Source organism: Sinocyclocheilus rhinocerous, unplaced genomic scaffold (assembly GCF_001515625.1).
Source record: "Sinocyclocheilus rhinocerous isolate Xijiao unplaced genomic scaffold, SAMN03320098_v1.1 scaffold576, whole genome shotgun sequence".
NCBI lineage: Eukaryota > Metazoa > Chordata > Actinopteri > Cypriniformes > Cyprinidae > Sinocyclocheilus > Sinocyclocheilus rhinocerous.
Genome location: NW_015662167.1, coordinates 2,084,611 through 2,112,172, shown reverse-complemented (window position 1 = coordinate 2,112,172; position 27,562 = coordinate 2,084,611). Strand labels below are relative to the sequence as shown.

Sequence of the window (27,562 nt, the reverse complement as noted above, 5' to 3'; positions counted from 1 at the left end):
AATTAAATTATTTCAAATAACCTACATTTGAGTTCCTGTTTGATTTTTTTTTTTAATTGAAGATCCTCCAAAATAAAAATGAAATACCATTTTTGCTATAGTTGTTGAATAACAATTGAACACAATAAAACCACAATCGCATAAATTAAGACAGATTTCAACTGTGCTCTCAGAACAAGGAAATTTTTCCATAAATACTGGGGCAATTTATGAATTATTTGTTGACCATAACTAGTGGGGCATGTTGTCACAAAAGGGTCAGCGTGTAACCCGAGTCTTTTTCGCTAGGCATTAAATGTGAAAACGTTCAACTGCTTTTTTTTTTTTTTCTTGAGCTATGACTTTATAAAGAAACTTACAAAAATGAACTCAAGCTGAGAAATATTCACTGGAGAAAAAAAGTGACAACTTGCCCCAGTCTCCCCAATGCAAAGTGTACAGCTGAACACATGAGTTAAACCATTTTGGCATAGCATGTCCTATTAAATGAGCTGATTTGCGATGGTCCAGGTTTCGCCAGCATTACTTTCACCAATGGCCCATCGTGATGGTCGTGTGCCTCTCCCAAATCTGCGACCCCACCGACCAGTTACATTGGCGAAGCTCTATAAGCTCTAGTCTCCATCCGCCATTTTCAGCACATTGGAAAGCAGGTAGACCAAAAACTGCACAGTGCCGGTAAAAAACAACAGGTAAGTGTTTAAGAACACCATGCTCACATTTTTATTTCAATCAAGCCTTTGCAACGCTGCACTGAATGGCTTGGAAAGCAGGAGGACACCTTGCTCGGAGTGAGTTGCATCGGGTTTGTGCACTTCTGAGTGCTCGGATTGATGATAACAATAAAATCTGTTTGCCCTGCCAGCCCACAAAGCAACTCGAGGGCTCTAGTTAAACATTTTGGAGAACTTTTTCTCTCATAGAAGATTCCTCAAGCGAAATGTGACTATTTGAAGTGTGTTTAACGCGTGGTTTGTTTGTTTGCCTGAAAGTCGGGATATAGCCTTCAACCTGAGCGTGTTTGCACGAGCTACTGGCTTAATTCACGATTTAACGCCATCTGGTTCCCATGACAATATTTTAAACACAAGGATGCACTTTACATCTATTTTGCATACAACCCGCACTTGTTTTGCGATTCATTTTTATTCAGGTTTATTATAATAATGCTGTGAGCATATGAGTATTGTGTGTCTGCGCAACACAATCCACCCCTGAATATCGTATCGTAAGTTTATGCTGGTGTTTCTTTTAAGAATGTGTAAACTTTTTCGCTGTTAGTTCATCCATCTTCGGCTGTGGCTGCTGAAACGCCTTCTTTCTTTGTCCCACAGCCACCGTCTGTTATTAACAAAGATGACACCACAATGAAACACTTCTCATTCATCTCTGGATTTTATTCATTCTCCTGCCTCGCAAAGAATCTTTTCGTATTCTTACATATAGTTTAGAGAAAATCTGTTAAAATAAACGCAGTAGGATAGTGGAGGGTGTACAGATGAAATCATGCTGAGGTGAACTTAAAGGTGCACTCAGCATTTTTTTTTCATAATTAAAAAAAGTTGTACATGTAAGGAAATAAACATATATTAAAATGATAAACATTTACGTGAGATGAAGACTAAAATCATATCAGTTTTTTTTTGCGTAGAGTGGGTCGCACCCTCATGGACGCTGCCATGTTGGAATATGTTAAGAATAATAAATTTCTAAGCCATGATGGTATCTCACCATTTTATATTATTTTATTATTGTTTTATTAAATTTTTTATTATTTTTGGTGTAATTGTTTTGGTGTAATTTAATTTATTTTGTTGTTGTTTACATAAAAAATAATGAAAAAAAATGAATACGCACCCTCCAGCGGCGAAAATTACATATTGTGCCTTTAACAGATGCTTTTATCCAAAAGTGGAACTAAAGCAAGTTGTCAAGGATCCAACAATATCTGTAATATACAGTGCCAGGTTTATTTGACAACTAGATTAGGAAATCCAGGGACAAAAAGAGCCATCTTATTGTTAGAATAAAATTACTGATTGGGGTTAAATTAGGGAATAAAATGCTCATGCCAAAAGGTATATAAAGTTGGTAGTTACATTTTTTCATAAAGTTATTCCACACATTTATGAGACTATGACTTCAGAGCAGGTCACTGCTGCAGACTAATAATTTTTTACTGACAAGATAAAAGATTGAATCCTTAATGACTGCACTACACTTGAGTGCAAAGACTATTACTGACTGAGAGAAAGAATCTTTTAGTGGCTGTGTGACCACACATAGGCTTCTGCAAATTAGAAATCACATCTATTTTTATTCACTACTGAGATTTGGGTGTAATGATGTCATGAATTATTTTTGCAAGCATCCATTCTGACAAAAAAGAATGAATTTGGTGTTTTAATTTGATTCCAGAAGCATGATTTAACACACTTTCTGTTTTGTTGGGTTTGCATGCTCCCACCCATGTGAAAGTCAAAGGTAGCGGAAGCCGAGAATCTGTCTCCGACCTCCACACTTATGTAACAGTGTCACATCAGAGAGGCCCCTTGTGTGTCATGCTGTTTTCTCAATTCTCCCTTATTCTCTAGCCTGTCATCCAAACCTGATGACAATGTTCTACTTACCGTCCTTTGGTTATTGCTCTATTCTTATGCTATGAGAAGAATTCTCCGCAGACCCACAACAAAATGGATCATCGTTTGTCTAAAACTGTGGGATATGCACCTGTATGCCTGACTAAATAATGTTTTTGGAGGGCTATTTCTCAGGTGGTTGGTTGGATTGTAGGTGAGGTTGAGTTAATTACACATGTGTAATGTTGGTGAGGCCCCTGGTAATAGATACTGTTTGTAGTCTAACCACACCTGTTAGATCACCATTTTAATGAAGGTGACTCGTCTTCACTAAACATCTCCGATGTTAAAATGCTAGAAAAGCAACTTGATCATTTGTTGCATTACTGTATGAATTATGTTGGACATAATTTTAAACACTACACACTAGTTTGTAGTTTGTAAGATTTTTTGTTTTATGTTATTTTAAAGGGGTCATATGATGCGATTTCAAGTTTTCCTTTCTCTTTGGAGTGTTACAAGCTCTTGGTGCATAAAGAAGATCTGTAAAGTTGCAAAGACTAAAGTCTCAAATCCAAAGAGATATTCTTTATAAAAGTTAAGAGTCTAATGTACAGTATTTGAAAAATAATGTGTTTTTTGAACATTAAAGCATGTCAACATATTCTGTTACACCAAATACACAAAATAATGATCTTTAAAATAGCATCATATGACCCCTTTAAAAAATTCTCTTATGCTCATTAAAGGGTTGGTTCACCCAAAAATGAAAATTAGCCCATAAATTACTCACCCTCATGTCATCCTAGGTGTATAAGACTTTCTTCTTTCAGACGAATCTCAGTATAAAGAACTCCGACTGGATTCGTCTGAAAGAAGAAAGTCTTATACACCTAGGATGACTTGAGGGTGAGTAATTTATGGGCTAATTTTCATTTTTGGGTGAACTAACCCTTTAAGGCTCAAAAATACTGTATTTGAAACAACTGTTTTTAATTTTACTATGTTTTAAAATGCAATTTATTCCTGTGATGGCCAAGCTGAATTTTCAGTATCATTACTCCAGTCTTCAGTGTCATATGATCTCTCAGAAATCATTCTAATATGCGGGGATTTGCTGCTCAAGAAACATTTCTTATTATTGTCAATGTTGAAAACAGTTGTGCTACTTAATATTTTCATGGAGACTGTGATTCATCTTTTATTAGTATTCTAGAAAGTTCAAAAGAACATAATTCATTTGAAATGTAAATCTTTTGTAACCATTTAAAAGTTTTTACTCTCAGTTCTGATTAAGGTAATGCATCCTTGCCGAATCTTTTCTTTCAAAAAAGAAAAAAAAAAAGTACCGACCCCTTTCTTACTTTCAAACTGTAGTGCAAATAAAAGAAAAGCACATATCAGAGACTTTGAGTGTACTGAAGGAGAATTTGCAGTTTTAAGCACACCTTTAAATGGTCTTCCAGACTTTGGGGTTGCTTGAGAGCAAGTCCCATCTTGCATCAAAAACATAGAGGATTATTTTGTTCTACATGGTAAAAATAATTGCTCCTATTTTCTATTTTACAGAATCCATGAAATAAGAAAGGTCTTAGGAGTCTCAAAGTTCAATCGAGTGTTAAATCCTTGGTGCAGGTATGGTGAAACAATTTATTTTCTAATGTCATTTAAAAACTGTTTTCCCTGAAAAGTTCAAACCATGAACAATGGTTACACATACAGCTAAGAAACACATTGTAAACTTTAACGCCCACCCTTTTCATTTTTAAGGCTGTAATGGCTTTGCCTCAAGGAACATATGAAACCTTGGATGACATCCCAGCCCATGTGTGGAAGGGGCTGCCAAACAGCATGAAGCTGGGACCGTCAGCTGTCAACCCCAGTCGCATTGGTGAGCAACAGCATGGTTGAGTATTTGTAAACGATTCTGTTAACGAGAAATCATGTGTTCATTATTGCAGTATTTTCTTCTTGATGAAAGCCTATGAGATGTTCCAAATCTTTGACTTTGAAACATATTTAATGTTCAAATATTTACAAAGTTAAGCCTGTTTTGCTCCACAACAATCACTTTTGATTGTACTCATGATTTAGCTGGTCAGCATTGTGAACCAAAGTGACTGATAATGTTAAAGAGTTGCAAGCAACATAACTGCAGCCTTATTTTGTTTGATGTTTGAAACAGAGAATGTGCAGTACGCTGTGGTGGTGCCCTAGAAATCTACAGATAAATGATTAATATCGAATGCTTAAAAAAATGGCTCTGTGAGAGCTTCTCTGGAGATCTTAAAGTGCCTCATTCTGATTGAGGATTCATGCTCAAAAACCTGTCAACTAAAAAAGTTTTAAAAATATGATGAATGAATGGAGAAGACAATAAAGTTGCTTTTCCCAATGTTTGCTCGCATAGGATTTCACATGGCATGCTGTCCATGTCTCTATTCAGGTGTCTGGGCATCTAGATTAATACCGAAAGGCAAACGGTTCGGACCATTTGTAGGAGAACGAAAGAAGAGATCTCAAGTGACGAGCAATGTTTACATGTGGGAGGTATGTATTCGATAACACATAGAGGAAACTTTAGTTCTGCCTGACTAGAAGTCTGAATACACTGATGAACACAAAGCTTATTTGGAGCAATACACATTACCATTCAAAAGTTTGGGTCTGTAAAATTTGTATTGCTTTTAAAATGATTTTCTTATACGCACCAAGGCTGCTTTTATTTGATCAAAAATATAGTAAAATATAACAAAGATATAATATAACAAAGCTGAATGTTCAACAGCCATTACTCCAGTCTTCAAAGTTCCATGATCTTTCAGAAATCATTCTAATATGCTCATTTGTTGCTCAAGAAACATTTCTTCTTATTATTATTATTAGTGTTGAAAACAGGTGTGCTGCTTAATATTTGTGGAGAAGCAGTGATACTTTTTTCATGATGAATACATAACTGCCTGACGCCAAACTTTTGAATGGTAATGTAGGTTTTAGCAGTGGTCCTTCATTAAATGCTTATTGTTCCACTATCATTAGGTATATTTTCCAGCCTGGGGGTGGATGTGCATTGATGCCACAGATCCAATGAAAGGAAACTGGTTGCGGTATGTGAACTGGGCGCGCTCTTCTCAAGAGCAAAACCTCTTTCCACTGGAGATCAACCGAGCTATTTACTACAAAGTGTTAAGGGTAAGTTAACCTTTAAGATGTGATGAATTGGTTTGATTTTCAACATGTTAGTTATGATTGCAAAGAGCCAGTTATGATTGCAAAGAGCCTGGAGGAGATACTTACAGGGAAATAGTACACTAGTAAAGGGGTTTTCAAACGTTTTCATGTGGAGGACCCCCAAAATAATAGGTTTCCTTGCAAGGGACACTTTTCCTAAAAGTACTACTGTTCAAAAGTTTGGGGTCAGTAAGACTTTTTTTTTTTTTTTTTTTAAAGAACACCATTATTCAGCATACATGCACTAAATTAACAGCAAAAAAAGTGACGGTAACAGCTTTTACATTATTACGAATGCGTTCTGTGAACCTTCGAACTTTCGATTCATCAAAAAAATAGTTTCCACATTAATATTAAACAACACAACTGTTTTCTTATTGATAATAATAAGAAATGGTTCTTGAGCATGAAAAATCAGTATATTAGAATAATTTCTGAAGGATCATATGACTGATGATAACTGAAGGAATGGCTGCTGAAAAATCTGCCTTGACATCACAGGAATAAATTACATTTTAAAATATATTAAAATAGAAAAGTTATTTTAAATGGTAATTGTTTCACAATAATACTGTTTTACTGTATTTTTTTAATCAAATCAAATAACTGCAGCCTTGGTAAGCATTAGATAATACTTTCAAAAACATAAAAAAAACGTATGAAATTATTAAATAATCAGCTTCTATATTATCAGTGCACTAAAGCAAAGGCGTTTTTTAAAAGTTAGCTAGTATCAACTTAATGGCATAGTTTTTTCTACCACTATTAACGTTAGATGTACTGTATAACGCAAAGAGAACGGTGTTGCGTTTCCTTATTATTTGTGCTCTTCACAGTAATTAAATATTATTAAATATCAGTGAGAATGTTGCAGAACTCCCACGGAGCAAGCAAGGCAGCAGCATGTACATTGCACGGAAGGAAAATGTACTTACAGCCTATAATTTTATGTATGCTAATATAAACTTATATAAATTTATTTCTTACTATTAAAAAGGGGCTCTTGATAGAATAAATCTCATGATTGCATTGTGATTTTTTAAATAGCTTTTCACTTAAATTTCACAGCATTCCTCAGGGTCTCAGTTTGAAAACCCCTGCACTAGTATATAAATGCCCTCAAAGATAATGGACTAAATACAACAACATTACAAAAGTTTATGCACATTAAACTTTTGTTATATGTTTTCTTTATTTACCAGTACAAATAAAAATTCTTTATTTTTATACCCATCTTTTTCTACACTTGTGGTAGTTAACAGACGAACAAACCGTCTTTAACGTCACTTAAAATGTTATAAAATGTTAATTCCCTTCAATGAGCTGATACTGCACCTCAGTTTGTTATGGGGGTCTGTCTGTTCCTAAATGCCTGACAGAGCGTCAAGGCCTAGATAGTATTTCATCCTATGGCGTGCCAAAAAGCTCGACTCTGATTGGTCCTTATACTCCCCGTCAGCCAATCGGACCGGACGAAGAACTTCTCGTGTGGTACAATGGGGAAGACAATCCTGAGATAGCTGCTGCATTAGAGGAAGAAAGGACTAGCAACCTGAACAAGAAGAGTTCACCTAGAGCAAAGCGAGGTAAAATGAAAACACCGCCTGTTATTGCTCAAACCTGGCGTTTTTTCTATAGAAATATCTAATTGGGGTCCGAAAACATATGTTTGTTACACTTGGACACGTTCGCAGTCGCTAGCTGGAACTAGCATGTTAGCCATCTGGCTATTCGTCCATTTCATACGAAGATAATTTAGAAACCGGAATTATGGGATGATGTTCTGTTCTAATCAACTTTGTTAAAAAGAAAAACAGCCCAGGGCAGAGCCAGGGTGCGGTGAAATGTAACGCACTATTCCTCATATTGATGAAAGGGTCGGTTAGCCGCCTTGCAGACTCAGACCTTATCTCAATGTCTCAAAATCTAGTGAACTTCTCACCTAGAGAGCATTTTGAGCATCACGGACACGTCCGAGTGTTCGATTTAAAAAGTTTGAACGCGTCTGTGATTCCTATGCATGCCATCTAGATAGCCAGCTCCCTAGGTTTAGAGACACAGCCTATGTCTGACAGAGATGACCTTCCAAACCCTCCTCGCAAAGCATTTTGAATTAGACCTTAATGAGCCATAAAATGAACACAGGGGTTATCCTCTAAAAGCTCTTTGCATGAGAGTCTGATTTGTTTGCTTGTCCATTGCACATTTGTTATTGATTTGTCGCACATCACTGTATTAAGTTTATTTGAATGATACTTATGAGCTTGTACGTAATTCAATAAAAGTTTTAGGGAAATACATTTGACATGTATATATATTTGAGTTTAAGTGGGTGTATCTGGTCTGGATGGTTTTTATAGACTGATGTAATAATGACTGAAAAGGCTGACCTAAACTTGCTGTTGAGAAAAGCGTTTGCTGGTCCTTTCATGGAGTAAATGGACATTTGACTTTAACCTGTTCAATGACAGTGTCATGACAATGAAGTTTCAAGATAGCTCATGTCCAATTTTTAGTTTAAACATATATTTGTAAAAGTAGTCCTTGAAATATGTGAACATGTTAATGACATTGTAAAGTTTTCTGTCATACTGTCTAAAATCATGAGGGATTGAGATGTTATAAATAAATTATTATATATAGCTAAAATATTTTACATTTAGGTTACAACATCAAATAAAAATAATTTTAGACAGTTTGACAGCAAATTTTTAAATGTCTTTAACATGTTAAAACAGTCTAACTAAATATGCACATAAATCCTTTATCTTGTGAAAATGGATGTGTTGAAATGGATATGTGGGAAGGACTATTTGACAAGTATGGTCAGATGACCAAGTTAGTTGCATTTGTGTTTTATGATGAATTGGGTTTTGTATAAGATGCTCCCAGATGACCTTGTCACAAGGACAGCAGCTGATAGCTGGTTTCTTTTCTTGGCTGAGACAATGTCTTTGAAACTTTGTGTAAATGTGTGTAAAAGTGTATACATGTAATTTGCCAACATTTATACACCATTAAAGGGAAAGTTTATTCTGTTGTTGTTTTCTCACCCTCAAGTCACTCCAAACCTGTATGACTTTCTATCCTCTGTAGAGCACAAAAGGAGATACTTTAATGAAAGTCAGTGTTCTTCTGAATATCATCTTTAGTGTTCCACAGAAGAAAGTAAGTCATACAGGTTTAGAATGACATTTGAGTGAGTAGATGACAGCATTTTCTTTTTTGGGTAAATTATCCCTTTACATAAATCTACTGCAGTCAACTGCTATTCAGTAACAATTAATTCTCTCTACACTTATCATGCAATAATTGTGATGTAGATTTTAAATGTGTGAAAAACAAGCATTTCTTTGCCTGTGTCATGCACAGTACTGTAGTTACTAAGTAGTCAGTCTGGTTTTGTGGTGAGCTGCTCGTTTGGAAAAAAAGGCTGTGGCATACTTGTTTTGTTTTGGATCTTGCAGGTGGAGCTCTTTATTCCAGCTAATGTAACAGATGTTCTTCCTTTCTATTTTACAGTTTTCAGTTTATATTCATTTATTGCTACTTCTATGAAATATCATTGGATTCAATTATTGTAGGTTTTGATGGCTGGGATAGGAAACCTAAACCTAATTGCTTTTTGCTGCCCTTTAGTGAGTCTTGAAATTTATTTTAAAACTAAAAATATATATATTTTTCTCCCTAAAGCAAGGAGGAAGCTGCCGGAAAAAGCCAGACAGGCTGATTCGGGTGGATTCTGTGAACCGAATAAATCGAGTGCCATCGAACCCTCAATCACAGAGATGCGGGACTCAGAGGAAGGTAGGTTGTGCTCTTCGCCGGCCTCTGGCAGGGATCTGTGTCATTCACAAGTATGTTTAGCTCAGTCATAATATTTTTGTTACGGTAGGGCTATAACAGTAGGGGCGCAGCCATCAATTATTTTGATAATCAGTTAGTGTGTCACTTATTTCTGTTTTAATTGGATTAAAAAAAGCCAAATTTCACTTATTATTCTGTTTGAATGAAAAACATGTTATTCTATATTAGGGTTGTGACGGTGAGGAAATTTTCCCACCGGTGAATCGACGTGTGACAACACCGGTAATACCGGTATCACCGCGGGGGCGTTCCCTCTTTTCCTTGCTTTCCTTGGCTTTTTAATAGCTTGTAAAAGTGGCGTGCGCATTTTACTTTCACTTTGAAATAGCGGCAATTCGGCGTAAAGCAATTGTTCGATTTTAGTTCGTTTAAATTTTTCCTCTTTTCCTCGCTTTCCTTCGCTTTAAATAGCTTAAAAGCGCCGTGTGCATTTTAGTTTCACTTTCGAATTAGCGGCAGGTCGATGTCAATTGCTTGAATGCAACAATAAAATACAACGTCAAACTCACTTTAGCCTATATATAAAACATAGAACTTTTAACAAAACAAGCTATGGGCAGGCTATGCCCAGTCAGCTCGACTCACTCTCCTCACTGGAGAAATGAAATCTGATCTGTGATACATTGAGCAGCCGTGTTCAGTTTTTAATTTTAGTGTCTGTTCTTTTACTGAACTAAATTTTTAATTACTATAAATAATCAAAACGACGCATCAAAACGACGGTGGGCAAGTGACGTAACCGGTGTTGCGGCTAAACACCGGTATCACCGTCAATCGCGGCAAGCCTATTCTACATCCTGCCCCAAGTTTAAACGGTGTGCAAATTGAAGGTTATGAGAACAGCGTGAAGGCTATGATATGCATAATTTGCAGAGGTTTAAAATGTAAATAATATATAATAATTACAATACTATTATTAATAAAAATGGTACAATTGCTGCATTACCAAAATATGATTATATGTAGAATTTTAAACCTTAAGTTAACGTCCAACAGTTGTTTTGGTCAGAATTATTGTGCTTTATTTTGCTGTTGTGCTCTGTTAAAGTGTGGATGTGCTTTAACAAGAGACTTGTTTGATTTGAATTTCTAAATTTAGAAAAAATTATAGATATAACCATAAAATGTAAGTTATGTGCTGAATAAAATGTCTTAAGTGCATTAAATAGCACACACACATCTGTCCAGGCACCAGAAATGGAACGCCGTGTTAACCTGCGCTTATGGATTTGTTTGAAACACTTAATATAAAGTGTTCTCATGTTTGAAACAGCTTAGGGTTTGCACTCTTCCTGCACCGTGATTTTCATTTTAATTTTTTTTTAGATGTGTTCTGTCTGCCGAAATTGATTTCTTTACTTCTGTAAAGAGACATCATTATGCACAGCACACAAACCTGACTATACAATAATGAAATTAGTTTTGAATTATTTCACTATCAATTTAATGGATTAGTTCCAGTCCTAGTTGCAGTGTTATTGTAACAGAATTATGTCTTTAGATTAATGATTTTCAACTTCATTCAGTGATTTTTATTTTTTAATTATATTTTTCTTGTAATTCAGGGCTTAATAGTGAGGAAAGACCCTCTTCACCTTCCGAGTTGCAGCAGGAGAATGCAGCCCAGTCATCCCAGTCTTCTTCTGCGGAAAATGAAAACCCTGTCCAGTCTCATACAACAGAGATAAACCAGAGGGAAGGACTGGATGAGGAAAATGCAGAGGTTGATGGACAACTGCAGCAGCCACAGTTAAATCAGAGCCCACAGCACCCCTCTGAGGCAGAATCAGTTGATGGGAATGAAAAGTCTCTCCTACATTTATGTTCGGGCAGCCCTGCAGACGAAAGCACTGAGAGTCCGCTGTGTGATACAGGGTGTATATCTTCTTTAGCAAATCCTGAGTTGGAGGCAGAGGGGGATTTCGAAGATGACCCCCAAGGAGGAACGTACCCCTGTCAGCATTGCGAACGTCATTTCTCCACCAAACAGGGCCTGGAGCGCCACACTCACATTCACACTACTTCAAACCATCAAACTCATACGTTTAAGTGCCGGTACTGTGCCAAGCCCTTTGGCTCTCAGGTAGGGAGGCGCAGACATGAACGTAGACATGAGAACGGGAGTAAAACTTTAAATAGGCCCGGATCACTTAGCAGAACCGCATTGCTACACAGTCCCACGGCACCCAACGATTCTGCTACCTCTGGCAGTGCATCCTCTCCAAGCCATTCAGTCATTATGAACACACAGAACGGTCCACCTCAGCAAACCTCTGACAGTTTGAAAACAGAGCCTGGTGCTGAATCTGACCGACCTTTTATGTTGGATGAGAATGGGGAGTCAAAAGAGCTTCATCCTTGCAAGTACTGTAACAAGGCTTTCGGCACACACACCAATATGCGCAGGCACCAGCGCAGAATCCACGAACGGCATCTAATGCCGAAAGGTGTTCGTCGGAAAGGTATGCTCCTGCAGGATGGCTCCTCCCAACAGCAGCAGTATGAACAAGGGCAGTCTGTTTTGCTCCAGGAAGAGTCACCAAGTGCCAGTCCACCACCAATTTATGTGCCCAGTGTGGAAACAGAGGATGAGGGAGAGAGAGAGGAGTGTATGGTTGATATCTCTAACAACATTTCTGAAAATCTCAGCCATTACATGGATGGAAAGATCCCATCTACAAGCACAGTGAGCAACTGTGAGGTCATCGAGGTTGATTCTAGCACCGCGGCTTTGTTTGGCCTTGATGCTCTGCTTCTAAGTCCCAAACAAATTAGTCACGCTTTTAAAATCGAAACAAGGACTTGTCCAGCGAAACAAGTTTCATGCGTAGCTCAGACAGCTTCTAAAAGACGAACTGCTACACCACCACTGCTGCCTGCTGTGAAAATGGAAACAGAAACGGTGTCGTCCTCTTCCTCCTTGTCCTCCCCCTCCTCTCAGTCCTCTTTGTTGGTAGGAAACATTTTCTCCCAGTCAACTGAAACGTTAGCTTTTCAGAAGGAGAAATCCGTTTATCTCTCTCCGAAACTCAAACAACTACTACAGGCCCCAGACGGTCAGAAACCAGCCATAGGTCTAATCACAGATAGCCATAGATTAACCACTCCACTTTCAGTAACTTCACTGCCTGCTGTCCAAGGAAAGTTTAAAAGAAGAACTGCCTCCCCTCCCACAACTTCACAGAGTAGCCCGGCACAAAGAAATGACAGCATAAGCTCTGCAACTGGGGTTTCATGTTCTCTGAAGGTGCCAAAGATCGAAAGCCATTGCATGACGCATTCCTGGAGTTTGTCCAGCAAAGATCATGGGGACGCTGTAAGCCCGACAGGAAAAGACTGGTCTCCTTCAAGAAGCGGGGGGAATTCTTGCAATCAGCAGCCACTTGACCTTTCGAATTTCTTCAGTAAAAAAGACAATAGTATAAGCAAAGGCTCTGGAGAGGCTGTGCTTGACTTAAGTGTGAACCGTAAAAGTCCTGTTGACCATGAAGTAAAGACAAGCTCAGCCACACTAACGCCACATGTGAAAAGAAAGAAACCCAATACCAGCATTTTAGAGAAAGTCTTAATGAATGAGTATGCTGGCCTAAACTCACCTGGAGACGAAGAATCCAACGCTCTCGGAAGCCCTGACGTTCTTTCATCTTCTGAGAGTGCCACATGTGTTGGCCCTTCTAGTCCTGGATCGGGATCAGAGCGCCTTCCTTGTGAATCAACCTCTCCTCCCTCTCTGACCCCTATGACTATTAATCCGCCCTCTCCGTCTTCATCTAGTATAGCATCATCTACACCCCCTCCTCCAGTCTTACCCACTATCCCATCACCTCCACCTTTATCAACGCCGCATTTTCGGATGTCAGATACCTCATCACCTGCCCCTTTTCCTGTGTTGTCCCCTAAAATGTCCCCCAAGGCAGGTGATAGTTTAGAGGAAGTGTCGGATTCATCTGCTTTAACAGAATCATGCCATGATACATTAAATTCCATTGTTAATGAATCAGACCAAACTGCTGAGCAGTTAGACTCTGCGATTTCTCCACTGCCTCAGGATGCAAAAAGACATTGTACAGCAGATTCATCTTCAAAGTCGGAAACACTACTTGAGGGCTCAACCCTTGATTCTAAGCCTCAGTTTTTAAGAAATGCAGATCAAGCAGGTTCTTCTCACCTAAAGTGGGATACTGCTTCTAAAACCAGCCAAAGCCATTCCTGTGAAGGAACTCTCCCTCAAGACCTCAATATTAAAACAGAAGGCCGACACAAATCAAAGTCTTCTCTTTCTACAGTACAACCAACTCCTAAAAAGGAACCCTCCTCACCGACCTTCCTCAGCGAATTGGATTCTTCCCAGAAGAGTTCAGCGGTTGATGATAACTCTGTTGTAGAGGATACAGGGAAAAATGAGGGGCCGGTTGATATAACCACAAATGGGGGCAACACTTCACCTGGAACTCCACCAAGAAGTTTTGATGAAGTTGAGACACCAGAGCGGGAGACTTTTGTCAAGAGTTTTGTGTGTAATGTCTGCAAAGAGCCATTTCGGTCCATCAAGGACCTCAGTGGCCATATAATAGAGCATGCATCAGAGTGGCCTTTTAAGTGTGAGTTTTGCGTGCAGTTATTTGGTAACGCGACTGCGCTCCTCGAGCACCGCTCCTCTCTCCATGGGGTGGGAAGAATTTATATTTGCTCTATTTGCTCAAAGGAGTTTGCCTTCCTCTGCAATCTCCAGCAACATCAAAGTGACCTACATCCAAGTCAGAGTTGCACTCACACTGCTGTTGAAAACGGGAAGCTCAGACCTCAGAATTACACGGATCCTGCTTACGCACATGTGGAGAAAGATGCTGTTCTTGACTCAATTGCTGGAGCTACCTCTGAAGATTCTTCTGAGGAGTGCAACAGTGACACTAAGAAGGTGGAAGAAGAGGAAAATGGCCACGAGGACCCTACAGAAGAACTATACACTACAATAAAGATTATGGCATCTGAGGCTGGTAAACCGAAAGGTCCAGATGTACGGCTTGGCATTAATCAACACTACCCCAGCTATAAGCCTCCACCTTTCCCATACCACAACCGAACACCTGATGGCTCGGTTGCCTCCGCCACTAATTTCACCACACACAACATCCCCCAAACATTTAGCACTGCGATCCGGTGTACCAAATGTGGAAACAGCTTTGACAACATGCCTGAGCTTCATAAGCACATATTAGTTTGTGCTAATGCTAGCGATAAGAGACGCTACACCCCTAAGAAGAATCCCATTCCTCTTAAACAGGTTGTGAAACAGTCTCCGAATGGTCTTCTTACCACCACAGGAGCTGCTGCTGGGCAGAATGCTTTCCGCAGAATGGGTCAACCGAAAAGGCTCAATTTTAACCAAGATATAACATCCAAAACAAAGTTGTCAGCCCTAAATAAGAAGAAAAACCAGCTTGTCCAGAAAGCCATATCTCAGAAGAACAAGTCGGTTGCCTCTATAAAGAAACCGACAACCCGGGTAAAGGAAGAGGAGACTCATAAGGTCCATGCATGCCCATACTGTAGCCGAGAGTTCACATACCCAGCCAGCCTCAGTAAGCACATTGCTTGCAGCTGTCCACAAAGACCTGTTGCCAAGAAGTTGAAAAAAGGAGCACTGATGCCTCAAGACAAAAACAGGAGTCTCCGAAGTCGAGCCACTGACTCTGAAGTCAAACAAGAACCAGGTTCTGGACCAATTGCAAAGCCCTTGGGGAAAACCAGAGCCCGAAGCTCTGAGCCAGTTGAGAGTGAAGCTCCACCAGCAAGTAAAGGCAAAGCACCTCAGGTACGTCCAAAGAGGCTAGCCTCAAATGCAGACAACATGGCCCCACAAACTAAGAAAGGCAAAAAGAGCAACGAGCCACTGACTTCCATAACTCCTGCACTTACTGATGCCTCTTCGACACTACCGCCATCTAAAATGCAACGATCTAAGGAGGTTGTTGTCAAGAAGGAGGTTGTTGTCAAAAAGGAGGTTGTCAAAAAAGAGTCTGTTGTGAAAATGACACCATCTAAGAAGGAGGAACGTTTTTCGACAAGGACGCGGGAGAGAAAAGGTGGGCCAGTGACACGCAGTGTACAGATGGCTAGTGCTTCAGCTCCTTTGGAAGGGAAGTCTGAAGACCTCTCAAACCATGAACCAGGACAGTCTGAGGTAAAGTAGAATTTCACTGTTAGCATTAACATAATATTGTATGTATGTTGAGTTGGGAGTGTTTGATTTTTTTTTTCTCTTATGTGTTTATTTCAGGAGTCTCTATTGAAGCTAGCCAGGTAGAACACCACAGTCTCCAAAGGATTGCTTTAGTCAGTGACTGGAAGGGGAACTTCTTTCAACTAAATTGGATTAACCTGATCACAGCCATGTTTAGGGGGACCAGGAGTTATCTCCCTGCTCATGTTTTGCGTTGGCTCATTGGAAGTATTTTCTCAGTGCACTTTTATAAATAAGCCTTTAAGCCCCTTCCCCCAAAATGGACTGATGAATATGATAAATAAATAAATCTCTATCAAGCATAATATTACTTGATTTATAAATGTTGACCTTCTGGTTTTGTTTAGGTTTTGCAAGAGGCAATCATTCAACAGTTTCTCTTTATGAGACTAATAAACCCCGTTTAATCTGTGAGGTTTTCAGATTCAGTGGTCTCCTAATGCATGTGCTTCTGTATACAGTATGATTAGACTGATCCTCTCTTCATGACTGTACTCCATTTTGACCTGTTCCTCTTTTACTGAGAAAAATTATTTGAAGAGTATATATGTATATTTAAGTAAATGTTATCCTTCACAGGGAATGTTTATCATACTGAGGCTCTCATCTGAGAGGCTTTTTTGTTTTTACTTCGTTGTTGATGTTTTTGTTTATTTTGACATAGTAAATGAATTGAGCTGTTTGATACAGTCAGAGTGAGCAGGAGAAAATTGTTTGCTGAATGTAAAAGGTATTTGTCCTTCTCCTAAACCAGCCAAAACCGTAAGCCATCTTTTCTTCTTTTTTTTTCTCTGTACGTTTTGTAATCTACAGAATCTACAGCAGGGCTGCTGGCCATTAAAATTACACTAAAACTACAACTGGGAATGACAAACTTTCTTCTGCACTTGCATGAAAATGAATTAATAGTTGTAAGTGCCATTATTACAACCCAAATTATGTAATTGGTGATCTGGTCAATCAGGTTACTTGTTTATAAAGAAAAGCACTTTATTTAGGCTAATTTGCCTTTTATGGATATCTCAAAGTTTGAGGTGATTTTTCAATATGTGATGACACCTGCTTGAAAACTGCATAAAAACAGCATTAATTTTTACTGGTATATTATAAGCATGTATGCCATAGCCTGAAGCAACCTCAGAAATTTGCTTCCAGTTTATTAAGACTTAGTTAATATTGTTGCATTATTACTACAACTAGCCGTTATTGCTGTGATGCCACTGCAAGCACTCAGTTTCTTTGGTCACCAAGCATTACACAAATGTTTTGTTTTTATCGTTTCTCATTTTTATAAAATGGATAAGGCCTCTGCTTTAATAGAACATCAACTGGACTTCAAATTCTTAGTGGTCTACCGCGTGGCAAGCTTTGAACTGATGCGTTTTCTGCCTTTGGACAGCGTAATCCCTCTCACTCCTAAGCCTGTTTTTGCCGTGTCATTTCCACTTTACAACCTGGACAATGAGGACAGGGATCTGAACAAGATCTGAATGCTTGAAAAGTTTTGTAAGCAAGGAACTTGAAACGATATTTCATTTTCTTTACAGAACTTTCATCTTGCAGTATGTCTTTGCTGTCCTGCATTGATATATTTTTGGGAATGAAATGTTGACCGTGTTTTGTGATTATGAATAATAACCTTCACAAATGTAAAATGCATTGTTCTAATTGGTATATTAATTTTTTTATTTTTTTTTCAGTGTATATTTGATTTTAGCTTTTAGTTTGACAGTAGAAAATATCTAGAGCAGTGATGGGCAAACTTGGCCCTTGCAGGCCACTTTCCTGCAGAGATTTGATCCAACCCTGATAAAACTCACCTGCCTGTGGCCTTCTAGTAGTCTTGAAGACATTGATTAGCTGGTTCAGGTGTGTTTGATTAGGGTTGGAGCTGGAAAAGTGGCCTGGAAGGGCCAAGTTTGCCCACCCCTGATCTAGAGATACAGTACCAGTCGGTTTGATTTGTCACAAATGTAGTCAATATTTAGGCTTGCATCACTACTCATTGTCTGCATTGATTCATGACTAATCCAGGCTTTTGCGTACCTATTTCTAATTGTGCATTTAAGTTTTTTGTCCAGGTCCAATATAGGTATGCTTTTTCTGAATCACCTGGCTTGTAAAAGTGGACCCATTCTGTTGAGAGCTTGATCTCTCCAGAAGGATTTGTTTTTATTGTGGCTATCAGAATCTTGTATTTGACCATCAAAAAAACGCCATTAGAGTGAAATAGTTATTTTCTAGGCTAGCTAACCCTGACTAAATACTCGTATAGCTGTAAGTACTCTTCCAACTGACTGGCTTGCCAATTTTCAAATGAAGAATTGAATATTGAGTGCAAGTTTGTTCCGTTATACAGGATAGATCTTTATGTAGCAGGGAAAGCACATCTTGTTTATGTTTCCCCCATGCCATGGTACCATATTTTATGGTTCCTCTATTGGCCAGTGCTGTTGTTTATGGTTCCTCCATGCTGTGCATGGGAGAGAAGAGGTGCATGATGCTGTGCTCTGCTTGACAGGATGAAATATCGTCACACTTAATCCTGATTGCTGTGCAAGGTGGCATAGCCCTAGTCATAAAAATGCAGCCCCATGCAGCTTCCGAGTTGGTCAATGCAGTACATTAAGATGAGGAAGTGAAGCTAAGATATGCATATGGATGTTAGACACAAGAAATGTGATTTTATTCTAATTTTACAAGAACCATCTTTTATTATTAACATTTATTATACATCAGGTTCCTTCTAAATACCTCAAAAAAGTTTGTCATTTGCAATCCTTTGGGAATCATTTAAAAAAAGTAGGAATTGATTAGATTATGAAATCAGCAGTGCAAGTTTGCTAAAAAAAAACATGCCTAAATTTTGGAGTTTGTTTGCAAAAAAAGAAAGAAATTTCAGAAGAAGAGCAAGATTTTTATTTAAACTCTCTTCTTTGACATCTTATGCATCAATAAATTGCATCAAGACCAGGAGCTTGTGTTAATTATATAAATGGTCTGGATTCTTTGTTCAGTTTTAACCTCAGACCTGCTACTAGTTTTATTACTAGGCCTATCTGTATTGCTGCAAAACATTACTTTATCTCTATGTTCAGAGACCATTAAATATTGTTAGCTTACGTAACTCGGTAGGATGAAGATGTTTGTGTCGTTGTGCGTTATCAAATACCTTTCTGCCTCTGAAGGGAGCAGAGGAGTGAGAAGGAGAGAGCACAATCGCTCCACGGCAGGGACAGAGAGAGAGAGAGAGAGTGAGCTCTTCTGGCAGGGGAGTGCATAGGAAGAAAAACTCTACCCGTCGCAGCTGACAGCTTACTATCTGCATGTCTCCTCAGTTCACGTTCAAAAAGAATTTGATTTGAGTGAACCTTCAGTTAGACAGAGGGAATTAATTCCAGCTCGCTCCAGCCACTTGGCATCTGCCTTGTCTGTCAGTTGAAAGCTGTGAAACTCACTGTGCCTCTTGTCACAACTCTAAATTTCAGAGTTTTGCTGACATGAAAGGAAGAAAAAGAACCTAGAATTACCTTCTCTTTTCACCGCTGTGGCACTGCAGGCTGTCCTTGTGTAAACCAGTCACCTTTCAACTTCATGACTAGCTGATGTAGCTGGATGTTACATAATACCAGGTTGACCATGTTTTCTTTTAAAACACGACAATATGACCGCACTTGCAGATCTTCCATGTTCTTTTGCCAGAGAGCGGATTCAACATCACACTGTCCTGACTGACACAAGCCTTCCATTGGACGAATCCATCTGACGAATGGGGAAACGCCTAAAAATGAATGCTGAAGTGATTCCCGACAAAGTTTGTAGAAGAATGAAACGGGCTATAATTTCTTTCTTTATCCTGAAATGCAGCTAGATTGGGTTTTTAACAGCTATTTTGGATGAATAATTTGTCACAAAGGAAACTGAAGGTAACACTTTATTTTGAGGTGATGTTAAAGTGTAATTACACAAATGATTACTAAGCACTAGAGTTAAGCTTGTTTGGTTTAAGGTTAATTGCTTATTACTGTTATTGTTATAGTAGGTACATGTAACTACACGTTAAAACTAAGGGCGTATTTATGTGTGTGTGTATATATATATATATGCTAAAGAACCAAATTTAGATGGATTGGTTGAATATTGGAAAATGTGATTATCATTTTAAGCGTGACAATGAAAACACTTAGAAATGACAATGCTGTTGCATCAAATATCAAACCGAGTTGCATCTGCAAATAAATAATGCTATACTTTTTCTCTAACCTAACTTTTTTTTAGCCTTTTTCCCCATTTATTGATTTAAACTACCAGTCTCAATGTCATTTTACTGGATATATTATATATTTTGTTACACAATGCAGACATTCATAAATTTTTAAATGTCCAAATACATTTTTGGGGTCACTGTAGGTCAATACATCCCAAGATCCCCCTTATTAATATTTCTCATTGTATGCAAACTGATATTCTACCACCGTTGGGTGAGTTACCCAAAATGAACTTTCCTTTTCAACCTCTCTTCTCTCCTCCACAGGGGGAGGAATTAAAAAGCAGAGCTGCAAGAGTTGCAAAAAAAAAAAAAATTTCCCTGCAGCAGTGCTTCTTACGAAACGGATCGTCGAGTTGAAGGGAGAGAGAAGGCAATGAAAGGGAGGGGTAGAGCCGAGGCAGAGGGAGGAGAGAAGAGGGCACACGTACCCGATCAGAGCACAACAAACGCCAGTGCACCCTGAGCCTGGGGGAACCGAAGGCTTCTCACTCAGTCAGCAGGACAGCGTACGCTGGACCAGGAGCTTCAGACCGCCGTGCTCAGGCTGGAGAAACCTGCCAGCGAGGCACAACCTCAACACATGATCATAGAGCAGCAGGAAAAGGCAAGACATCATTGCTCTGATTCTCTCTCTCTTTCAAGCTCGCTCTCCGCACACACTCTCACTCATTCTCCTTGACGCACACACAGACACACTCCCTCATTATCTTGCATGTGAGTGCGGCTATTTCTCTCCATCCCGAGCAGAAACCTCTGTGCTATTCTTACACAGCTGTAACGTTGCTCCAGCTGCTGTTCTCAAAGGGGACGGACGACAAACCGGTGCTTTTCTGCGTGGCGTGTCATTCAGAGACTTGCCCGTCAAGCCTAGTGGGACATCCCGACCATGGAGGACACTCTCACCTGTACTCCCACCACCTTTTCCCAGGTCTTCGGCCGCCAAGGACAGCTGATGCAAGCTAGTAAGTACCTGAGATCTGTCACGTCGGGTCTGAAAAACACGTGCATTGCAAGGTTAGGTCTATTTGCAGGCCTTGGGGTGGTAAATATCAAGTCTTGGCTGAGTGCTTGCTTATGTTCTGTGAAAGCTCTGCTGGTCCACTACAAATCCTGATCTCTTGGTTTAGGCACCCAGCATGCAGAGAGAAAACCAGCTTTTCTTCCCCGCTGCTTTCAGCCCGCTAATGAGCTGCACACAGTCAAGAAATGTGTCTGCGGGTGTGTGTGTGTCTCATCTTGCTTATGGATGTAGTGATCTTAATAAGTCAGTCATGAGAGCTGGGGCTGAAAGAGGAACATGAAAGTTATGTTGAGCAACTAACTCAAGATTTTTCAGGGTAGAGTAAACCTCTCCAGTGCAATTCTGTAACAGTGCATTAATTCCTTGACAGCTTCATAAATATTGTACTCCTAAGCATTGATGAATTATGAATTTTGTCTTACAAAAAAAAACCTTCCAGTGCTATAAATAGGTGCTGCTTCATAATTTCTGTCTCACAGGTTGCACTTCTGCATTTAATGACTTTATACAGGTTTCGTGAGGTATTGGCTTGTAAAAGCGTACCAAAATATTTCCAATCCTCGTCTTAATTTAGAACGACCACAGATGGAAACTAGTGACAAATTAACAACTTGGAATGAAACTCATGTAACATATTCAAAATTAATATAGATTTAATATACATAATATATAAAATCTTGAATTTATTGCATAAAATCAGATATTTAATATACATACACTGTAAGGTGTTGTTTATGTGCCGAAATATATATACGGACTACATGAAAATATGAAAATTGTTAAATAATATTCACATATTGTGATGTATTTTATTTATAAAAGAGTGTGATTTAAAATGTCCCTCTATTTATAGTACTTTTTTTTTTTTTTTATAATTCAAAGGACATCTTAGGACTGGAATATTTATGAAGCTGTCAAGGAATTATTGTACTCTTTTAAAATTACATTTAACGTTCTGTTAGGTGATGATTGCTTTATGATGAAATGTACTTCTACAATGCTTTCACAGACATCTCAGGTCTATATCAATATTTTATATTACCTTATAGCAGATTTTTTTCTCACGTCAAAGTTACAGTTTAGATGTCGGTGGAGCAATTGAATTAAGGAGACTTGCAGCAGGATGCAATTACTCAAACAGCAGTTTGTAAATGACCGAGATATTAGTGGTAATGACAATCCCAACAGATTTTAATTTGATGCTTAATTCCATGTCTCTACACATTAACATGCCAATTAGCAGAGATAAGCCATACTGCCGAGTCGCCGTTGAAAAACACGTGATTACCCAGTTACTCTGGGACAGAGTTTGAAAAGCATGCATCTATAACAGCAACCCTGGAGAATATCAGACAGTGAAGATGGTCCATTCTGAGTTTAGATTAGATATATATTTGCCTTTATGTTATTGATTAATGCTTTCTTTCCAAAGCAACTCACAGTATTGCTAAAATACAACCTAAAATGTTTGTGATGCAAAATATCAGTTGTGCAAAAATGCCTTTTTTTATATTTCATATTCCATATAATATGGGCAAAAAAAAAAAAAACTGTATCGGTGTAGCCGGTGCCATTGGGTTTAAACTCCATGATTTCAGTGCACTGTTTTTTTTATTTATGGAAATGTCCTTAAATTACCTTCCTCTGCAGGAGATCGTTGCACTTTAAACCACTAGAGTCTCATTTAAAATTAATTTTTTACTTCTTACAGTAACTGCATCTTTTCTAGAAAAGTCAGTCAGTTTTGCAAAGTGTGATAAAATGATCATTATCAGAGTGGTAGATTTTATGTGTGGGTGTTTTACCTGGGTGTTTTGAGATCATTGTGGGGAACAGCAGCAGTGAAACAGAATGGTTTAGGGGTGTTGGGTTTGCTTGGATAAAAATGTCTCTCCCTCTGTTTGCTCTCCTGAAATAGAAGAAAACTTTTATAAATAATGCCCTTTGTTTGCTTTATTTCTGCGAACTCATTAGCTGTTTGCTATGCAGGGATGTATTAGTGTCTGCAGAGTGTGTGACATTGCCATGATTCTATGTGTGGCTTCAGAGCGCTGAAAGCCTCTTTACTGAATTTGTGTTTTTGAAGTGCCTGAAGATGAGACTCCTCTGCAATAGCAGAGCCTCGGCGGTGCCGAAATACTGTATGTATTACCATCAGCCACTTCTCTGTAGCTCTTTGCTTTGAATGTCTCACATTCTGGATCATCCATAATGATGAGATTTTGTAGTTTCGAAATGTGTTGTTCCCTGTGGACACACTGGACGTGGAATTTACTGAAGTTTCTGCCTTTCTAAACAATGAACTGATTTGAAACGTCTTTCATTTTTTCTTTTCTAATTTGCATGAAAGTCTTCCAACAGGAGGATATGGTGGTGCTTTTCGGTGCACTTTCGCCTTGAACAATTTTCTCTTTTAACATTGATCAAAGTGCCCTGTTTTTGCTTCATAAGTGTTTTGAAAGATCGTTTTCAAGCGACGCAAAATGATCCACGGCGTAGGTCATTGGCATGGGGCGCCGATGCTTTTATGTTCTGTGTTGGTGTTTAAATGGGTATGCATGAGCGTGGCTGAGATCCAAGTCTATGCACTCACCCGCCAGCACACAGACTGTTTTGGCTGACGTAACGGACATGGCTGGACGGGGCTGCAAGTGTGGGCTCATTTGTGTGTGTTTGCAGATGTTAGCGATGGTACAATATGCAGCGCCAGTGATTCTAATAGGGACCTGCAGGGCCAGACGGAGTTACACGGAGTCTCGGGATGTGATGACCTCTTTTCCCCACTGCATGTTTGATTGAGAAGTTCTTACTCTGGAAATAAGCCTTGACACTGCATACCAAGTATGACCTCACACATATATATTTAACATGCTTGAGTCTTATTGGTCATTTGGAACAATCTGCAGTCAAACATTTTCGTGTAATGACTGATAATTTGTATATTTAGTAGCAATTTCCTATGGGCTAGTTTCATGCTGCATCACCCTGCACTCTCTTTTTTCTCATATAATAAAACAATTTAAACTCAGATCAGTATTTCATGTCCATTTATGTGAAATAATTACTTGATGACTATACATTATTCTTTAATTATGTCTCCAGAATTTAAGTATTTTAGACAAAATTTGTAGAATACAAATTACAACTTGCTTGATAAATTATAAAACTAGCTGTTAAAGGATTAGCTCACTTCCAGAATAAAAATTTCCTGATAATTTACTCACCCCCATTTCATCCAAGATGTTCAGTCGTGAAGAAATTACGTTTTTTGAGGAACAATCCCAGCCAAGGAATAATGGTCTTGTCTAGTGAAATGATTGGTCATTTTCTAAAAAAAAAAAAAAAAAAGAACATTTATATACTTTTTAACCACAAATGCTCATCTTGCACTAGCTCTGCAATGAGTATGCGCGAGTTCGTGCATTGTGTAATCACGTTGGAAAAGTCATGCGCGGTTAGTTCTTCGTCTGTGTACTTTGGTTCAAAAAGGTAGGGTAGGGCGAAAAACTCCAAATCATTTTCTCTTCCAATTTCAAAATCGTCTGACATCATTGTTTTACCTTTTTTTGTAAAGGGTATTTGACTTTCTTTGCACGTTCGCTTTGTAATCACTGGGTCGGTACTTCTGCCTACGTCACATGTGACCTTTCCAATGTGATTACGTAATGCCTGAAGTCAATTTAGTGCAAGACAAGCGTTTGTGGTTAAAAAGTATATATATATATTTTTTTTTAGAAAATAACCGATCATCTCGCTTTTCCTTGGCTGGGATTCTGGTAACGCTGCCCTCTCATTCATTGATCTGCTAACCGCTATGTTATGCTCGCGTGTTCTGATTATAATAGCTTTCTAGGACTAAACATTATTTGGATAATTGGAAAAAAAAAAAAAAAGTTAAATATCTTAACCCTACGGTTAGACCTACCTGAAAAACTAAAAAGCAATTTGTTTAATTCAAAGGCCTGTCGTACAAATATTGTGACAAAATTAATTTTGTAGGGTGCCACAAGTTTGTTAAAATTTCCAAAGGGTGCCGCGGAAAAGGTTGGGAAACACTGGTGTAGAGTCCTTTAAAGCTGCATTGAAACCCTGCATCTTCAACCCATTGATCCCTACTGAAGTCCACTATATGGAGAAAAATCTTGGAATGTTTTCCTCAAAAACCTTAATTTCTTTTCGACTGAAGAAAGAAAGACATGAACATATTGGATGACATGGGGTTGAGTAAATAATCAGGAAATTTTCATTTTGGAGTGAACTAATCCTTTAAGCAAGCAGGGCTACAAACTAACGTATGAATGTAGGTTTATCTGTTATACTCTCTCTGCGTGCATCTTTGTTGACCTGGAAGCACAGAAATCAGGTTTGCTTTTGCCAAATCTTGTTTGCACCGAGCCCAAGAATAAGTCACCTTTCTGCATCATTGGCCCGATGTAGAGTAGGTAATATAGCAGTGGGAAAAGAATAGCATCAGCAGAATTGTCTAGAAGTTGGGACATATTTTCTTCTGTCACCTCCACCAATAAAGAGAGGGCTGGTCTGTGTCCCTCTCAAGGGAGGAAGCCATGATCTTGTCCTAAAGCCCTATATTTGTGCAGACAGGGCACAATCAGAGCTCACCTGTTACTACAATGTAACAGTGACACTGAAGCCAACATAAAAGTGTTTAATAACAATATTTTGATAATATATATTAAATATATTATCTTTTTTCTATCATAAGGTATTTATTATTTATTTGCATATAAAACTATTTATCAGTTTCTCATCTGTTGTCCAAATACAGTAGATTCACTTCATATAAAAAAAACACAGTTGTCATATTTTACATATTTGAACGTCAGTAGTTTCTGCCACTAGCAAGTTGTTGGTTGCAATGTGACGACAAACACCAAAACAACACACTGCTACATTGCTTGCATAATAATCTATGACTGCTTCTCCCATATGTTTTCAGGCATATTTTCATGGGACATTAGATGCTCACAGACTCACGCTTTAATATCGTGCATATGTTGCTCACAACAAAATGTTACTCGCAACATTGTACTGTTGGATCATTTCTGATGCACAAGATAGCAAAAATTGATTGCCCTGAACCACTTTCTTTGCAGGGGTTATATTGTAGGTTTACTGACAAATCTTTATCGACCCGGAGTCATTAGATGTCCCTCACGAGGCCCGACAATCACTCCATCTGAGTCAATAGATGGCTAATTTGAGATCTTCTCTTTCTTAGCCACTATTATTGAATGCCACGTCCATCCGATCATTGGCTTGAGAAGCTGCTGAGACGGAAAGGCCTCGTGTTCATGCCATTTGATTTTTAATTTCTAATTACTGTCACAAAATGCTATAACAATAGGCCTGCCAAGTTTTGTAGGGAAGACTTTTGTACCAGCGTGAATTTGCTGATCGAATGCCGCAAATATTAATTCCTAGAACTTTGGTGTTCACATTTGGCCGCAAATCCATTTTTCTTCTAAGTCTATTTGAAAGAAACTGGTTTTAAGTGGCGACGCAGCCGTTAGTGCAGAAAAGGCTTAGCTTACAGGCAGCGCGTGTTGATTAGAGCGTTCTCATTAATTTTAAGCAGGGGCCAGTTTTGTTTGAATTTAAGCTTTGGAGTTTGGAGATTTCTGAACTATTTCACTTATAATAAGAAAAGTGATTTGGCCGCAAATCCATTTTTCTTCTAAGTCTATTTGAAAGAAACTGGTTTTAAGTGGCGACGCATCCGTTAGTGCAGAAAAGGCTTAGCTTACAGGCAGCGCGTGTTGATTAGAGCGTTCTCATGAATTTTAAGCAGGGGCCAGTTTTGTTTGAATTTAAGCTTTGGAGTTTGGAGATTTCTGAACTATTTCACTTATAATAAGAAAAGTGATGTAACCCCATCTAAACTGCTAGAAGTACACACAACATTTCCCCTGGAGAGTTTCCATAAGGAATACGCTGAAAAATGATGTATCACATGAGCCTGCGTGGATTTGCCTGATGCTGTTTACCGTGAGGTTAGGTGTGATTGTAGGCTAGCCTGCAACTTGGCATGCCAGTTTTATCCAATTGACGGGTTACTTTGGAGCCTAAAATTGCTTTGGATATCAGTCCCTACACATGATGTCCTGAACTGCTCTGAATAGTGTTTACATCTGAGGGAATATATTTTGACAGAGGCAGCTGGCAAAACTTGAGCAGCTAAAGAACTTCCTGCATGCAAATTTGTTTTCTTCTGAAACCACTTCAAAGGGACCTCGTAATGTGTCTGTGGCAAGTGCGTCGTATTTTTTATTTATTTATTTTGAAAATTTGACACATCATCCGGAATGTGGGATTAAATCCACATATTTCAT

General features: G+C 38.6%; 1 protein-coding gene across 2 annotated transcripts; it reads left to right on the top strand.

Moving 5' to 3' along the window:
- The first annotated feature begins 620 nt into the window (after positions 1-620).
- LOC107727828 (PR domain zinc finger protein 2-like) lies at positions 621-16,778 on the top strand. Of its 2 annotated transcripts, XM_016537840.1 has the most exons (9): positions 621-692; positions 4,149-4,214; positions 4,350-4,470; positions 5,026-5,129; positions 5,619-5,771; positions 7,270-7,396; positions 9,504-9,617; positions 11,243-15,861; positions 15,958-16,778. In XM_016537840.1, the coding sequence occupies exons 3-9, from the start codon at positions 4,356-4,358 to the stop codon at positions 15,982-15,984; spliced, it is 5,259 nt and encodes a 1,752-aa protein (XP_016393326.1). In that variant the 5' UTR covers positions 621-692; positions 4,149-4,214; positions 4,350-4,355; the 3' UTR covers positions 15,985-16,778. The 2 variants fall into 2 exon arrangements, with proteins under 2 accessions (XP_016393326.1, XP_016393327.1); XM_016537841.1 differs by lacking the exon at positions 4,149-4,214 and having other exon boundaries at positions 655-692.
- Positions 16,779-27,562: the final 10,784 nt, after the last annotated feature.